General features: G+C 39.0%; 1 protein-coding gene across 15 annotated transcripts in view; it reads right to left on the bottom strand.

Moving 5' to 3' along the window:
• The window catches only part of ADAMTS6 (ADAM metallopeptidase with thrombospondin type 1 motif 6), a 123,840-nt gene that overhangs the window by 51,796 nt on the left and 54,886 nt on the right, over nucleotides 1–17,158 (bottom strand). For 14 of the 15 annotated variants that reach the window (XR_014503048.1, XM_083403720.1, XM_083403722.1 and 11 more), the window contains 2 exons: nucleotides 13,612–13,758; nucleotides 9,673–9,814 (listed from right to left, as the gene is read on the bottom strand). Coding sequence is in view for 14 of the 15 variants with exons in the window: in XM_083403720.1 (XP_083259846.1) it covers nucleotides 9,673–9,814; nucleotides 13,612–13,758 (289 nt within the window). In the remaining variant the exon portion in view is untranslated. The remainder of the gene's footprint in view (nucleotides 1–9,672; nucleotides 9,815–13,611; nucleotides 13,759–17,158) is intronic. The other variant, XM_083403721.1, reaches the window with a different exon arrangement.

The following is a 17,158-nucleotide window of genomic DNA, read 5'->3' as shown; positions in this document are numbered from 1 at the left end:
CAGTGCTGGGGAGGGGGAAACATTCTGCGGGATTTCCATCCTGTCAGAATCATTCTTACTGACCTTTTGCAGCAGATTTCCCCCAGGAAGCTCAGAGGTACTGCAGAATCTTCCCACACTAACAAATCAGGAAAAAAACAAAACAGAACTCCCACAGATGACATTCACTTTCCACTGTGGCTCCAGCAATAAACCTATGAAAAACCTACTGTGAAGACCTGCAAGCATGATCAGTCATCCTGGAATAACAACTCCTCAATTCACTTCAGGCTCTGATTTATTAATGCAATCAAAGAGTTGAAAGGGAATCCACACCACATGAAAATATGAGGGGCTGCTGACTATAGCTGCCATTTGTTCATCTTGCAGGCCTCCTGTGCTTTTAACATCTACATAACAGGCAGAAAATTTGACAGATGTGTCATTTCCCATATGTGAATGCAATGTTGGGGAAACATTCTTCTGCTGATTTTTTGCAGTCATGCAAATGTTTAAAAGTATAGCAGCCTTTTCAGGAAAAAGGTAGCAACCTTATATTGACTCATCTCTTTCATGCCAGGATAAGTGATAATTAAACCAAAGCAGGGTTTAAATCTATGATAGATGGAGTTCATCGTTCCACACACAAGCAAGGTAGTCAGGATATGTGTGTAGCAAAATATTGCACACATCATTATACATGTCCACTCAGCAGTAACTCCCACTAAGTGGATATTACTCCCAGGTTATAGTACTGCAGCCTTAAGAGTTCTTATACTTGTAGATCTGAGTCTGCAGTAACAAGAAACTAAATACACATTGTGTAACCAAGTCCTAAATTGTTTCCATCAAAGAGTTTACCAAAAAATACTACCACTGAACTTTTGAAACATAGTATGCATTGTGCCTATTAAAAGTAATATTATATTTGCTGATGTATTTACTCTTCTGTTCCCACCCAATTGAGTAACGTGAAGGAAAACTGTAGCATTCTTTTCCACACACAAAAATGAATTCAAAGCACAGTTCCTTTTTATCAGTAACCTCCCACCATTTGTCCAAATAGCTTGGAATGGGGTATATGATTCCCAAATGGTTCTCATTTCAATCCTGACCAGGATCAAAACTGGAAATGGACCTATATCGGGGACCACCAGACTATTCCTTGGTATATTGATGACTGAAATGTCTAGCAACTGAGAATAGTTAACCCCTTTTGTAATAATATTCTAGAGAATCTATTTGATTTTAGTTCTTTGCTACAACATTGTAGGAAATCTTTGAGAAACCACTTTCTACATCCTTCGCCAAACCTTTATTAGACATTACAAGTATAGGCCGTCACATCCATATATAAAATTTTAAAATATATACAAATAAACAGCCATGTAAAATATATAATAACGGGGATTTTCATTGGGATTTCTTCCTGCTAAATAGTGCCATTCACCACTCTAAGAGATACTATTGACAAAAACTCAGCCACCCTTGCAGTTACTTCCGAGTTAATGTCAGACGGAATCTGATATTTTCGTTGTGCTGCGATGTTAGACTACCCAAAAAAAGAGGATAGCATGCATTTGCATAGCTGTTTGTACAATGGACAGTGGAAATGAATATGTTCTACATTGTCTGGCACATTCAAAGAACATCCTCAATGTCTATCATTTCTGGAGATGTTTAAACATGGACATGCCAATCTCAAGACTCGACCATGCAAGTAGGAATAACCACTGCAATGCTGTCCCTGCAGCAGCCATCTTGAACAGGTGTTCTGATATCAAAAGCCGCTGTGAGACGAAGAATAACAGGGCCACCCTACTTGCATGGTCGAGTCTTGAGAATGGCATGTTCATCCCATGACATGCTACAGGGTTTTGCAAGACACAATTTTGTCCTCAATGCTGTTTAACATCTACATGAAGCTGTTGGCAGTGGTCATTAGGAGTTTGGGGGCATGGTGTTTTCAGTATGCTGAAGACACACATCTCTATTTCTCCATAACATCTGAATCAGGAATAGCAGGGCAAGCTCTGGACCAGTGCCTGAATAGTGGACTGGGTAAAAGCTAATATACTAAGTCTGAATTATGGGAAGATGGCGGCTTTGTGATTAGGTGGCTCCCATTATTTATTACATTTCTACCCCAACTTTTTTTCCCCCTCATTTAATTCCCACAACAACCCTGTGAAGTAGGCCAGGCTGAGAGGCAGTGACTGGTGCAAGGTCACCCAGTAAGCTTCATGGCTGAGTGTAGATCTGAACCCTGGTCTCCCCAAGACCTAGTCCAACACTAACCACTACACCACATTGGCTCTCTTCCTAGTCCAGAAGCTAGGCCAGCTGCCTGTTCTGAAGAAGTAGGTACACAGCCTGTGTTACTCCTTGATAAATCTTTGTCATCAGATGCCAAAAGTGATTTGTGTCACTAGCACACAAATGGCCTTATGTGTGACCTTTTAGTTGCTCTGTTTGGTACACCAACTATCTGGGTCAGAACAGCCTGGCCACTGTAACCCACTCATTGATAACCTCATGATTGGGTTACTGTAATGCGCTTTGTAGGGATGCGGGTGGCGCTGTGGTCTAAACCACAGAGCCTAGGGCTTGCCGGTCAGAAGGTCGGCGCTTTGAATCCCTGTGACAGGGTGAGCTCCCATTGCTCGGTCCCAGCTCCTGCCAACCTAGTAGTTCGAAAGCACATCAAAGTGCAAGTAGGTAAATAGGTACCGCTCCGGCGGGAAGGTAAACGATGTTTCCGTGTGCTGCTCTGGTTCACCAGAAGTGGCTTAGTCATGCTGCCCACAGCCGAGCTGTATGCTGGCTCCCTCGGCCAATAAAGCAAGATGAGCGCCGCAACCCTGGAGTCATCCGCAACTGGACCTAATGGTCAGGGGTCCCTTTACCTTTTGATGCGCTTTATGTGGGGCTACCCCTGGGCAAAGACCAGAAGAATTCTGTATAGTAGATAGCAGTGTTTAGCTTTGTTTAGAGACAATAAACACTTTGTTACTTTGTGTGGGAGAGTTTTCCCCTTAACACCAGGGAAGAAGCAGTTCTGCTGGGAGCAGGAAATCTCTGAAGTCTCTACGTATGTTCCACATACTCTGCCGATACATCACACTGGTTGAGGTGTGGTGAACTGCCAAGTGACTTCCACAGGTCACCAACACAAGATATCACAAGGACCACCTGAACCCTTATTTCCCACATCAATATGTGGAATATATCCTTATATCCAACGTCAGAAGAAGCATGGTTCATTGTCTCCCATATCTCAGAAGTCGAACTGGCCTCAACAATTTACTGTTGCCACTCCCACACTGTGGAAAGCTCTACCAGCAGACTCATCAAGCATCTTTGCTGTTTAGACATCTCTTGAAGACTTCTCATCTAATACAGTGTGATATATACATTGAACTTTTATGAGTCTGTCATTCTTCCCCTGCTCCCAATTTTGTGTCTTCTAATTCAGTGTCAAACACTTGTATACTAATTTGTTTAATATCATTTGTAAGTCATTTCTCTCTCTGCTGAGTTTTTACTGTTCAGTACAGTCTTAAAAGGAATTACATTGTGTGGTGCAATAATTTGCATAAAATATTGTATTGAAAGCACAGAAGAAAGTGAAAAAGCTGCCTAGAAGTCTGATATTTACATTTTCATTATAATTTTTAAGACTAATATTGAAATAAAATTATGGCTGTATTCACAGGGGTGTAATTAGGGGTTGGCTAGACTGGCCACTGCCAAGGGGGCAGGCCCAAGGGGGCACAAAAACCATATCTCTCTCCACTCTGGCTTGGAGTGGCTAGGAGCAAGCATGCCCATCTGCATGCTCCTTGGGCTGTTCCTCCACTGCTGTGCCAAGAGCGCAAGGGAGCCTGGACACACCTTTGTTTCAACGTACTTTACTTAAATATAATTTTATGAAAATGATGTATAGGTGGTATTTAACACTGGTAAAATTGGCAAAAATGTACAAAACATGGGAAATTAAGTGTTGGAAATGTAAAGAAATGGGAAATATAAGTGTTTAAATGGGATACATGACTCCTTTTAGTAAGATTTTCAAATTTAAAAGTTAAAAAATTTAAAAGTTAAAAAATTCTTTCTCTTTTCATTTTGATCTTGGAGTCTTCTGAACAGTTTTGTTTTAACCTTCTTAATTTAACTGATGGCTATGCAGAAAACTTTATTGGCAGCAAAAACTAAGTCACAATTCATTATTCTGTATAAAAAGAGTAAGTTACTTTTACATTTTAAACCAATTACCATTTGGAAGTTTTCTTTTATAAAGATATAAATAAATAATATGTGCGTTCTAATTTATAGACAAGTTCAATATTAAAACTGTAGTTTGCCCTTTCCCCCTTGACTATGCATTTTCATTCCTATTCATTCCTATTATTGTTCCATTCCTTGGAACAAATGTTTCCAATAATCTAGTGTGAAAATCACGTGAGAACACTGGACTAGAAAGGTCATACCCAGAGTCAGTATCAGCAAGGATGTTTATGTTTTTGAATTAATATTAGTTGACCCAATAATCCCAATTCCAGGTTCTTTTGTTTTATTTTTTGGCATCCAATGAGTGTTAAGTATAAATTCATTCCCCAACTTCAAATAGTTCTTAATATTACTTTCTGAATAACAGTGAAAAACCTGCACTAGGTAAGAGAAGCAAGATCTGAAACCTAATAAATCAGTTCAAAATCAGCACCTGCATTTTTATTACTTAAAAGGGAACAGTTCTCTGAAAAATATGGGCAACTATAGTAAAAACATAAACTGAAGCTGTGGCCTTTCACAAGATCAAGACAAGATAGATGACAACCTGTAACGGTGTATCTTAGGGCTCCATGACTTCAGTTTGGAATTCGGATGCTTGTATTTGCAGTAAATTAAAGAAAGCTGAACCCATCTAGAGAAAAAAAACAGCAAATCAAATTATCTTCCTTTTGCCTATATGTTATATATGATGGAGCCTTTTTTCTGTATGTCATGCAGAATTAAACATATAGGCATCTTGAAAATATACATCTAAATGATCCTGAATAATAATAAAAGAACAACACACCTTAGTGTAAATTTAAATGCATGAAGATCAACATGCTGCAATGTTTCCAAAATATAATCTAATCTAAATCAAAAAAATTATACAAAATAATATTTTTAATATTCACAATACTGAGAAAAATAAGATGAAAATACATTGATAAACACATTGTAATGAATTTAGAATTTTACTGTAATATAAATTCTATTTATATTGAAATATCTCAACACATAATTCCTTCAGCGTGTAATAATAGATAATATGCTGCACCTCTTGATGAGCATTTGTTAAAACAGAGCTTAGATTCTGATTTCCAATTCAGAGCTGCATAAATGTCCAGCTATAATATTTCCACCCTCATTTTGTTCATACTTTTATCATGTTTATATGAGGGTGAGTATTAGATATGTATGAACCACAGAAGGTTCAACATGTTTGATTAGGTTCAGATAAGCACCCAAAAATTACAAATCTTAATGCTCCATTTTCAGAAATGCTCATTATGAAGCGGTGCAGCATGTTATCAATTCATACATGCTGAAGAAATTATGGTAACTTAAACTCCTATTGTATAGTATATTATATTCTCATCTTATTTTCCTAAATATTGGGTGCTTATCTGAACTTTACCAAATCTATGAACCTCCCACCTATCACCTGTAAAAGATACTTTTCCTTTCAAATCCACAACCCATGTCCCACTTGCCAACTAGAATCTGAACCTTCTCCTGCATTGTCAGCAACTATTCCTTCCACTTGACTCTTACTGGAATCAAAACCAGTATCAAAATTTCAAAGGCTCTGTTCCAGACTCTCATTGCAACTATGTATTACATCTGCAGACTCTGTTTGGTGCTTTTAAAGATAGCTAAGATAGAAAGAAGTGTGCATTAACAATGCCTTAGCAACAGCCTGAAAGATCAGGGTTAGAAGATGAATAGCAAAGTTGAAAAGAAAGAGACTACTAGGCATCAGAAAAGAGAACTCAACATGTGGATCTCAAGAAAACCAATCATTTAGTTGGAACATACTTCAGAAATAAACCAGATGGCCCATAATCTTCTGGCTATTTAAAGAATGAACTGGCAAACCTTTTCTCAAGAAAAGCCCAAGGCACCTCTAGATAGAGGCAACCTATGCAAAAACCTGTATTACCAAAATAGAAATAGCTCTATAAGCTTTGTTTACAAAATGCATTACTTTAAAATGTGTCCTTTTGGCCAGAGACTGGGTGATTCAGAACCATGGATCCAGTTTGTCACTCTGCACCTGACTCCTATACTCGTTCCATCTTGCACTGCAATATCAGTGTTTATAGAAGCATTTAAACACTGAAGCAATTATCGACAATAGTGCAGTACCTGAAGCAGTTACAGTATACAATTAAGATAGATGCCCCACCACTCACTGGATTTAAAATGTGCACAAGACTACAGTCGTACCTCGGAAGTCGAACGGAAGCTGTTCCAGAAGTCTGTTTGACTTTCAAAATGTTTGGAAACCAAAGCACGGCTTCTGATTGGCTGCTGGAAGCTCCTGTAGCCAACTGGAAGCCGTGGAAGCCCTGTTGGATGTTCAGCTTCCAAAAATAGTTTGCAATCACTTCCGGGTTTGCAGCACTCAGGAGCCAAAACATTCAAGAACCAAGCTGATCGAAAACCAAGGTACAACTATATAGTATTCTGCAACAGACATTACTGTACTGATGAATACTGCATTTCCCTTTCAGTTTCTAAGCACAGTAAACAGAGAATTAAGACATTGAAGGACAGGAATATCTCTGTTTGTCTGTTGTATCCCACTGTTTTCAGAACATTTTCCTTATTGCTAATTATGTGAAGTACTCTTTCAGTCTTAACATGCACCTCAATTGATGGGCTTCACATGTTTTGTTCACTTCAGAAGCAATGGCTGGCATTTAATTAAACTTTACTCAGAGTAGACTCATTGGGATTAATGAGCATGACTAAGTTAAGCCTGTTAATTTCAATAGTTAAGTCCATTAACTCTGGGCAAATCTTAGTTGAATACTACCGTTTTACAATTAAAAAAAATTGTCAATTGTGCATCGAGGGACTCAAAAGACCCAGCTTTTGGCATTAGTGTACAAGCAGAAAGAGAATAGATGCTATTCATGGATTTCAGAACATGTAAGCATATACAAATATACATTTGAAGCTAATATCAACTTTCTACCAGTGGTCTATAACAGGTAGACTAATAGTAATACAAAATACTAATTATCTAGGATCTAATACCAACTCAGCACTAGCAGAAAGTAGCAGAAAGTTTGAGAAAGTCTATTAGCCTATGAATTGTTAATAAATTTATTTTTTCCCAAGTACCAATTCCTATTCACTTGCTTGCTCTTGCTGCTTTACTACAGTATAAGGGTTGGATATTTTTTAAAAACACATTGCAGCAACTGAAGACACCTCCTGCAAGCTGTTTTACTCCACTGGAGAAAATATACAAGTACCACCACTAGGGAAAATGTACAAAATATAAGATCATAAAAGAGCCAGTTGAATCAGGCCAGTGGCCCATCTAGTGTAGCATTCTGTTCTCACCATGGTCACCCAGATGAATATGGACCTGAGGGCAACAACACATTCCCCATCTGTGGTTTCCAGCAGCTGGTATTCAGAAGTATACCACCTCTAGCAGTGGAGGTGGAACAAATCCATCAGGGTTAGTAACTGTCAACAGACTCTCCGAGATCATGCCTTGTCTCTGCAGGCCACACACTTCCCACCACGCTATTCTGTTCACCAATCCCATTCCATGTCCAACTTGAGTGCTTTTGTATGTGCCATTGAAATGTGATAATGCCTCTTGCTTGCCTGGATGAAGAGATGTATGTGGTGTGTGTGTGTGTGTGTGTAAACCTCTGGTGTGTGTGGTTGGAATGTAGACTACTGTACAACTGACTCACAACCATTATTCATTCATTTTTGCTTCTCGACCGGGCCACTTGTGGCTCTAGCTCTATGAGGCATGCAGCTCTCAAAATGCTGCCCATAGGGGAATACGGCCTTCAGGCTGAAAAAGGTTCCCCACCCCTTCCATAGACTAAAGGTGGAATCCGCTGCTTGGCAACAGAACCACAGAACCACACATAACGTGTAATTCTGCCCTAAAACTTCTGCCAAAGTGGTCCACAAGATCACACGGACTTGCAGGTGGGCAGAATGGCTCGGAAACTCCTATGCATCATCAAAGAACCTTAGTCCACAATTCTTTGGAGCCCACCCATTAAACAAAGCTACACAATGTTGTCAACACAACACTGAATAAATGAGAAGAGGCTAAAGAAAAGTATGATTTGCTCACTCAACAGCAACATACACACTACCAATTCTCCAGCGCAAATCAAGCATAATATACCTTATGTTGATACATCATTTAGTAAAAAGAAATGTCTTCAAACCTTCTGATACAGAATGCACTCTAAAAATGTGATGACTATATACAGAGAAAAGAATGAAGGAGAGTACCAAAGCATGTGCACTGGATATAAAGAGATTGGGAGGGGAGAGAAGAGGGGGAGGAGGGGGAGCTTAAAGAGAAACAATAAAGGCCTTTGCTGAGAAATCAAGAATGAGAGACCTAACCAGCCAGCCAACCACACACAACTTTTAAATCCATCACGGTATGTATGAGCTGCCAAGAGTCATCCCAAAAATAATATTGTACTTATCACCCTAGGGATACTAAAATGAATTCCCTTTGTAATACTGCTTTAAAAGAACTGATTAGTGCAAGTGATTAGGTATATATTATATTATAATTATATTGTATTATAGTTTTTTAAATAGCCTTGGCTAATTCTATGTCTTAATTATTTTATTTTTAAAGTACACAAAATAATATGTAACTTGGCTCAAAAGTCTATAAAATGTACTTTTTAATAACTTTTTCATTTTTAAATCCAGCTGATGATGGGGACTATAGAATCAGTATAACTGATGCTTTGGCCTATAAAAATGCTGTTATCAGTGTTCTGAACTACAACATGTCATTTATATTATTTTAAGCTATTTTAAAGGGCACATATTATTATTACCATCATTATTATCATCATCATCACTGAATAATAATACTCTTATTAAACAGGAATATCTCCCTATAATTTTTTTCTCTGTGAAACTCATTTTTATTAACAGCAGTAGTAATATCATTTCTATTCCTTAATATTAGGATACAATAAACTGAATACTCATAAAAAGTTTGATGCTAATATTACAGTAACATGACTAAAAACTCAGTTGAATAGTATAATGAAAGACTTGAAAATTTTAGTATCTTATGAACCTTTTCTACCAGACATTAGCAGCAGCTTACAATTAAGCAAGGAATCAGGAATGTGTGCAATGAGTTAGCCAGGGCTTTGAGATCATCCACTTGATTTTGAAGGAATTGCTCAATTTATTTTTAGCCAAACATTTGGGAACAGAATATACACAAATGTCTCAAGCAAAAGATGCAGCATAAACACCTCTTGTTCCTTATTTAAAACAGTTTTACAGTGAAAATTATTTATTGAAAACTATGTCACTAATAATTGTATCTAACTAAACATTTATGACATGAATATATACAAATGACTAAGCAGGATACGTAAGACTTCTTACCCCATATTTACACTGACGTGACGTTGCTCCATACTGGAAGCGACATTGTTCATCAGCATCATACACCTGACCTGGTGCCACTGCAGGATAAAGAAAGTCACGCTTCGGAGGCTCATTATCAAGGCAAGTACCACGGCCAGAACTGTTCAACACAAAGAACCAAAGAAATTATGAACACTATAAAGTGTTATCACTGCTAAAATATGTATCAGGATTCTGTTGTGTAAAACAAGTGTTCCAAATAAACATGAAAGAACAGAAAATAAGTGCAATGCTATCTTACAAATGTCAACCAAAAAAAAGTTCAAAGACCTCTTAAGAACATAAGAGCCTGCTGGATCTTGCCACTGGCCCATCATGTTCAGCATCTTGTTCTCACAGTGGCCAACCAGATGCCCGTGGGAACCCACAAGCAGGATTCAGGTACAACAGCACTCTCCCCTTCTGTGGTTTCCAGCAACTGGTACTCAGAAGCATTATTGACTCCAACTGGGGAGGCAGAACAAACTCTTGGACACATAAAATGAGCTGCACAATTATTTGGACCCTAGCCTTTCATACAGAATTGTGTCCCACTAACTTCAAAAGAAATAACTTTAAAGTTAGGTCTTTGTCATTATTATGCATTATTACAGTCTGACATACTTAAAAAGTGCTTTATAATGGGTTGTATCCACTGCTGCACCGCTGGTGCCTTCTGCTGATGCAATCATCATCATCATCATCATCATCGCACTAGCAGAAGGCCAGTGGTGTAACAGTGGCTACAGCCCAATGGGACCTCCAATTCATCTTCTTCCCTCGCACCCCCTCCCCAAAACCTGCTCCTGAGGGGCAGAAGGGACAGGAAAGGAAGAAGATATTCTGTTGTGCATTGAGTCAGTGGAAATTCAGTGTCAGATACAGCCCAATCATTTTTATTCTGTTCAGCCTTAGAACACTTTTTCTTTTCTTTTTACAGGTGAATCCTGGTGGGAATAGATTGCACAATGCCTTCAGTGAGTTGACAGCAGTTTTCAGATTTGAACCCAAATGTCTTTGGATTTGCATTCCAAAGTTCATTCTTAACATTATGAAGTACTTGGGCTTTTGTTCAGAACTTGAGGCTAGGTTGGCTTAAATCCTAGGCTTTTTCCATAAATGGGATTTAGGATGTATTTAGAGCATTCAATATTAGCTCTTCATAATATATAGTGCTAATTAGAGGGGAAATAGATAGCCTGAACGCTCACAAGATAACTAAACTTAGAATGAATTAATACAATAATTGGAGTCACAGATCTGCTTGAATGCATTTAAAAGAAAAATAAGACTTCCTTTGAAATTATACTTTGCACTTAATAAGGTTATAAATATAAACATGCTGAGAAGGGGAGAAAGCTCCGCTGAACACATTAGGACTTACTTTTGAATAGACATGCAAAGGCTGAGCTATAATTATATTTACTAGTTTCTGTACAGTCAACAGTATGCACAAAACAGAACAGATGCTTTTTAAGCTTGCATTTACACATGTATTATTAGAGGGGAGGTGTCTACATGACCAATGCTCATTCTGGCTTGTTCACATAATGCTAAACTATGGTTTATGATTAGTTCTGATAATATGGGGTTGTTTTACTGACTTCAATTTTACAGAGCATTTTAAGCCAAAAAGGTCAGCCGTCAACACCAAAAGAGTAACATACATATAAAAAGAATCTAATAGTCTTTATACCTAACAATTACTGCCTCAGAGAACTAGTCATCTCAATCGAGACCCAAACTAAAGAGGCATCATTTCAAAAAGAAACACCTTATCCAGGCACCTGTACTTGAAAATATAGTGGCCAAAGCTATGGGATGCTCTGAATAGCTACCAAACCCCAAATAATCATTTTTACAACATTATGACTGCAAATATGCATACTGTAGTTTCCAAACTATGTATCATATGCAAAATAAATCAGTCATAAATGGAAACTACTCATCAAAATTAGCCATTCAAACAATCTAACATTGGTGCCAGTGTTTTCCTAGGTTATAATTTTAGTGGGAGTTATGGAAATAGTTATTTACATAGGCCAACCTATGTCTCTCAAGATGTTGTCAGAATCCAACACCCATCAGCATGGCCCATGGCCAGGGAAGATGGGCCTTTCAGTCTTCAAACATCTGGTGGGCCACAGGTTAAGCCAACACTGATCTAGAGTAACTATTTTTTTTTGCAAAAATAGCCAAAAAATACTTGCAAATTAATCAAACACATCTGCATCCTAGATCAATACAGAGGAATACATACATGAAAACAGTGATTAGATAATTGAAGGCTGGCTCGTTTATGAGATGTCCCTACCATATTCACTTGGGAAACATTTAGGCCCACTACTAGATTTGCAGCTAAGCCAGCTAGCAGTTTGGATTTGTGATTGCCAGTGCCTCCAAGTTGAGGTGTACACATAGTGCTCCAATTTCTGCAACAAAGGCAGCTTGAAAAAGATGGGCTCAAGCCCCACCTCTAACATGAACTCATTATGTCATCTTAGAGAAACTGCTGCCTCTCTGCCAGGGATCAGCTTCATAGGGTTACCACAATAAAAACTGTTTCACAAATTAAAACTACTATGCAAACTGTAATTAAAAATAAAATGAGGAGCTATGAGGAGTTACATTTAATCTGACTATTCATAGAATATATTACATCTGTCAATATTATTTGGTATAGTGATAGATGTAACAAGCCTCTAAATGATCTTATTAACTATGAGACTAATTAGTCAATTCCAGTATTTATTTGTAAATTAATATAAAATTGGAGTAGACACCAATCTCCTACATCATTATTACACCACGTCTGCAAACAGTCATTAGGATTGTTATCAATAGTGTTGTATTTTAATTATTTAGAAAGTAAGCCTAACAAGGGGCCAGGGAAATGTAGAGCAGCAAATTCTCCTCTACCCTGGGAGCTCTGGGATAGAGTGGGTACCGTATTTTTCGCCCTATAGGACGCACCGTCCCATAAGGCGCACCTAGTTTTTTGGGGGGAAATAAAGGGGGGGAAATTATTTTTCCCCCAGGCGCAGGGTTGGGGCGGGGGAAGGCCGAGCTTCCCCCGACCCCAGCCCCCAAACAGGCAGCTCTCTGCAAGCCGTGGGAGCCCAGCGCTGGCTCCCGCTGCTTGCTGAGAGGTTCGCGAAGCCTGGACGCGCTGAGCTCAGCGCGCACAGGCTTCAGCATGCAAGCAACTCTCCGCAAGCAGCGAGAGCGCTCCCGCTGCTTGCGGAGAGGTCAGCGAAGCCTGGACGCGCTGAGCTCAGTGTGCGCAGGCTTCAGCATGCAGGCAACTCTCCGCAAGGTGTGCGAAGCCTGCATTCACCCCATAGGACGCACACACATTTCCCCTTCATTTTTGGAGGGGGAAAAGTGTGTCCTATAGGGCGAAAAATACGGTACTTTTATATTTTTGCCATATCAGGTTGGAATAGCTAAGGGGCCCAAGGAACAAACCCCTTAGGGAATCCCTGGTGCTTTGAACCTAGCAGCCAATGCCTCACCCTGAAACACCTTTTTGTGGAGCAAGTTCCATTGGATTCAATAAGATTTACTTGAAAGAAAACATGGTTGGGATTGTGTTGTTAGATGGCAGCACTGTTGGCTTTGACTGAGTCAACAACTTGGGTGAAGCTGGACCACTGTAGCAAGGCACCCCTTCTTTCTCCTTTGTTCCCATTTCTTCTCCCTAATCAGCACTGTCAAATATGACAATGATAACCATCTTTGTTGGAAGAGACTCCCATATACAGCAGTAAATAGTAAACTCACTGCTATTAGCCAACACTTATGGATTAGGTCTCATGGGTAAATATCTTCTTTATCGTTGTACATTCACCTCAGCAGGGTATGGTGGAGTGTGAAGTTTTTCAAGAATCTTATTATCTCTCTTCAGAGACTACTTACTCTAAAAAACTGGTGATATAATCCCTGCTGCAGGCTGACCATGAGAAGGGGTTGGTGTTTGCTGTAATGTGAGCTGCCATAAGTTTTGCGGCTTCATGACCTTTGGTCCCACAAGAATTTCCAATTCCATCATGGTTCATACCAAAACTGTCCAAAAGAATAGGAAGAGGGAGGGGGAAGAGTCCATTATTTTTATATGGAACAGAACTTTAACATAAGATTTTCACATACTTAATATACTTATATATACTTAATATACTCAGTGAACAGGAATTAAACAATGGGCTATATATGTTGTCTAAAAATGGTTGGCATAGATGTTTAGGTTTGAGGCCTTACACAAACATAACACAGTATTGCTATTGCTATATTTCTTTTTTACTTTGGTTCATTCTAAGTACCGTATTTTGCTACATTTAGTAGCCTCAAAATGTGGGTACACCAAATAGGATTCAAGCAATATAAAATCGTCACTAGTAGTCACCATGATTAATAAAAGGAAAACAATAAGAAGCTTCCATGTTATTAACTCAGATAGTAATTCAGAATGACATATTAGATATATAAACTCTCAGTGTGAACTTTACAAACCACTACAGTGGTTTCAGTTCCATTCAGCAGGGCCACAACAGTTTAAGCAACAGAGGAATTTCTAGTTCTAATCCTTTATATCTCATTCTAACTATTAAACCTCTTAAACATCTCATTTGATCATTGTCAATAATAATTATAATAATTTTAATATTTATATGCCACCATAAGGATTAGGATTTGATTTTGAAAGTCAATGAATTGTGTTACTGCTGTGGTGGCAGCAACAGAAAAATACTGCACAGTTGTGGCTGCATTGCAGGGGGGATGTTAGGGCTTTATTTGTGGCACCATGCTAAGGACTCCCTGAAATTTGATGCTGGCTGTCAGTGGTAAAGTGGCTGTTAAGCCAGCAAGAAAATAACCAAATATTTCTATCTCAAGACTTCTGCAGCAGACAACTTTATGGCTTTAGCATCACACCTACTTTTTCTCCCTTTCCCCAGCTCTTGTTTTAGTTAACATCTAGACCACATCTAGTTTTGAATAACTCTAAATTTTGCTCACTATTTGAGACATTTTGGTTGGTCCCAATAAGGGTATTGGTCAATTATAGGTTTAAGGTTTTTCTTCTATGGACCACCATAGCCTCCTGTGCTCTTCGTGTGTCTTTCCTATTCTTTACTGGCCCTGCTAGCATCTGCCCTGTTACTGAGTTCAGCACAACTGGATTTTAACACTTAGAATGCATTTTCCCTCAGAAAAAAATATTAAAGTTTTATTTGGGATTCTTCCTTCTCTTGGATTTTTTTTTTTTTTAAGGGGAGGGAATCAGTACCACAAAACCACAGAATCACAAGGATAAAATGCTCATTAGATGACTTGCTCATTTATGTGGCTGGCAAAGTTAAAGTATAAATGTCAGGCAGGAAAACTGGAAGGGCAGACTGAGAGGAACCATATGTGGAAGAATTTGGTAAAAGCGTATATGACAGAACCATCTACTTTAGGAAAACATTAAATATGTTAAAGTCTTGATAACTGTATTGGTTCAAATGAAAAGAATCAGAGAACAGCTAAGGTAATACCTTTTTTGGCAGGGATGCAACTGATGATCAAACTACAATGTGAATGTTAAATGGTCCTAATGAAAGTATTCCCTCATTTATTCTGCAGTAAGAGATTTCACTCATGTTCAGAAAGTGACCAACTGATCCAAAAAATCTATTTCCTCCTATGGGGAGCTATTAAATTCCACTAATTTATCAGAGATTCCCTATCCAAGATACTTAAAAAAAAAAAAATCTGTCCAGCATGAACAAACCCCATCATTAATAAAATCATCAGTACTGAACCATATTAAAGGTGAAGGTTTTTAAAATGTATATATTTACTTAAGCAGTACACACCTACTGTCCATAAACACTATCAGAATTCTTAACTTATTCAGTAAAGAAGTAGAGAAAGTTGAGAAGCAACAAAAAGGGGGAAACACAACCATCCAACAGAATGTGCAGATGCCAACCTTCTGTTTGTCTGCAGCAGAAAAAGTAATGTTCCTCATTATGAGAGAAATAGTTGGCAACACAAACTACTATATGAAATACATGCTAATAAAATAACAGATACGAAGTCAAAATGGTGCTACTGAGAAACAAAGGGGAGGCATCAGCATGCTTGAGGCAATTACAAGGTTTACAAACTTAGAAAAACTTAAAGAGGTAGGTAAATAAATAAGCCAGACAGACAGCCCCCAGACAACCCATTGTCACTGGAAACATAATTTCCATCTCACTCACTAGGAAACTTCACCATTGTTGGGTAGGCTATACCTTACACTGGGCCAGCAGGACAGATTGGGGCTGCTGCTCCACAGCATATCTATCCAAGCTGGTGGAGGTGGTATTGAGTGCAGTGTTTGAGAATCAGAGGACACTGGTTCTGAGGAACTTCAATAAGCATGCTGAGGCTAACTTGACTGGGCCAGCTTGGGCATTTATGAGCTCCATGATAATAACTGGGCTAACTCAAGTTGTAACTGGCCCAAAACATAGGGCAGGGCATACTCTTGATTTGGTCTTCAGTTCAGAGTGAAAGGGCTGGTCTGCATATAGGGTGGAGGGTGTTGAAGAAACCCTATTGTTGTGGTCAGATCCTTATCTGCTAAGTTTGGTTTTACAGTGCCAGTTTCTCCCTACAAGGTTGGAGGATACTTCAGAATGGTCCATCCTCAGAGACTTAAAGGAGCCTGAAGGATTCCTGAATGCTTTGGGAAAATTTCCAGGAGCCAGAGCTGGCAATCCCTGTCAAGGCCTTTGTTATGCTATGGAATGGCAAGATGCATAGGACTGTTGACAAGATTGCTCATGAGTTTTCCAGGGAACTCCGAGCAATCAAATGAGCTGGACAAGGGCTAGAGGAAAGGGCATTCTAGAGTGCATGAGCAATGATGGAAAATGCCTGTTTTCGGGGGCTAAAATGGAAGTGGTGTTAGACTCAATGTGAAACTGACAAGACATGTCCTAAAGTGCATAGCCATGACTACTATGTGCCAGTGAAGATGGTGCATCTTGGAGTAGCTGGTTAACAGAGCTGTTCCATGTTGTGAGAGCTGACATCTGTTCCACGGAATTGAGTTTTGGAACTATAGAGGCCTGCTATGATAAGTTTGCCAGGAACTTTGAGGATAAAATTACTTGCCTCAGTGCTGAGGTGAATGCTGCCATTATTCCAAAGAAAGGTGAAGTACCTGACAAAGCATCTTCCCTGATCTTGTGGAAATCTGTTTCAGTTGAGGTCTCAGGATGTACACAAGGTGCCTGTGGTGGTTCAGCCCGCAATATGCTCTCTCTACTCTTGCTCACAATAGCTTATTCAAGTTATCGGGGTCTGGAGTCGTTCCAGGAAGCAGTTGACACGTTTTGCATGAGGGAATGGTACCTAATGCCTTGAAAGAGGCAGCAGTGTATCCACTCCTTAAAAACCCACACACTTCCTTGGACCCTGAGGTACTCAA

The sequence above is a fragment of the Podarcis tiliguerta genome, assembly GCF_965153285.1.
Source record: "Podarcis tiliguerta genome assembly, chromosome: 11".
Taxonomy (NCBI): Eukaryota; Metazoa; Chordata; class Lepidosauria; order Squamata; family Lacertidae; genus Podarcis; species Podarcis tiliguerta.
The sequence above is the reverse complement of the archived record's forward strand: the minus strand, read 5'-3'. Positions and strand labels throughout refer to the sequence as shown.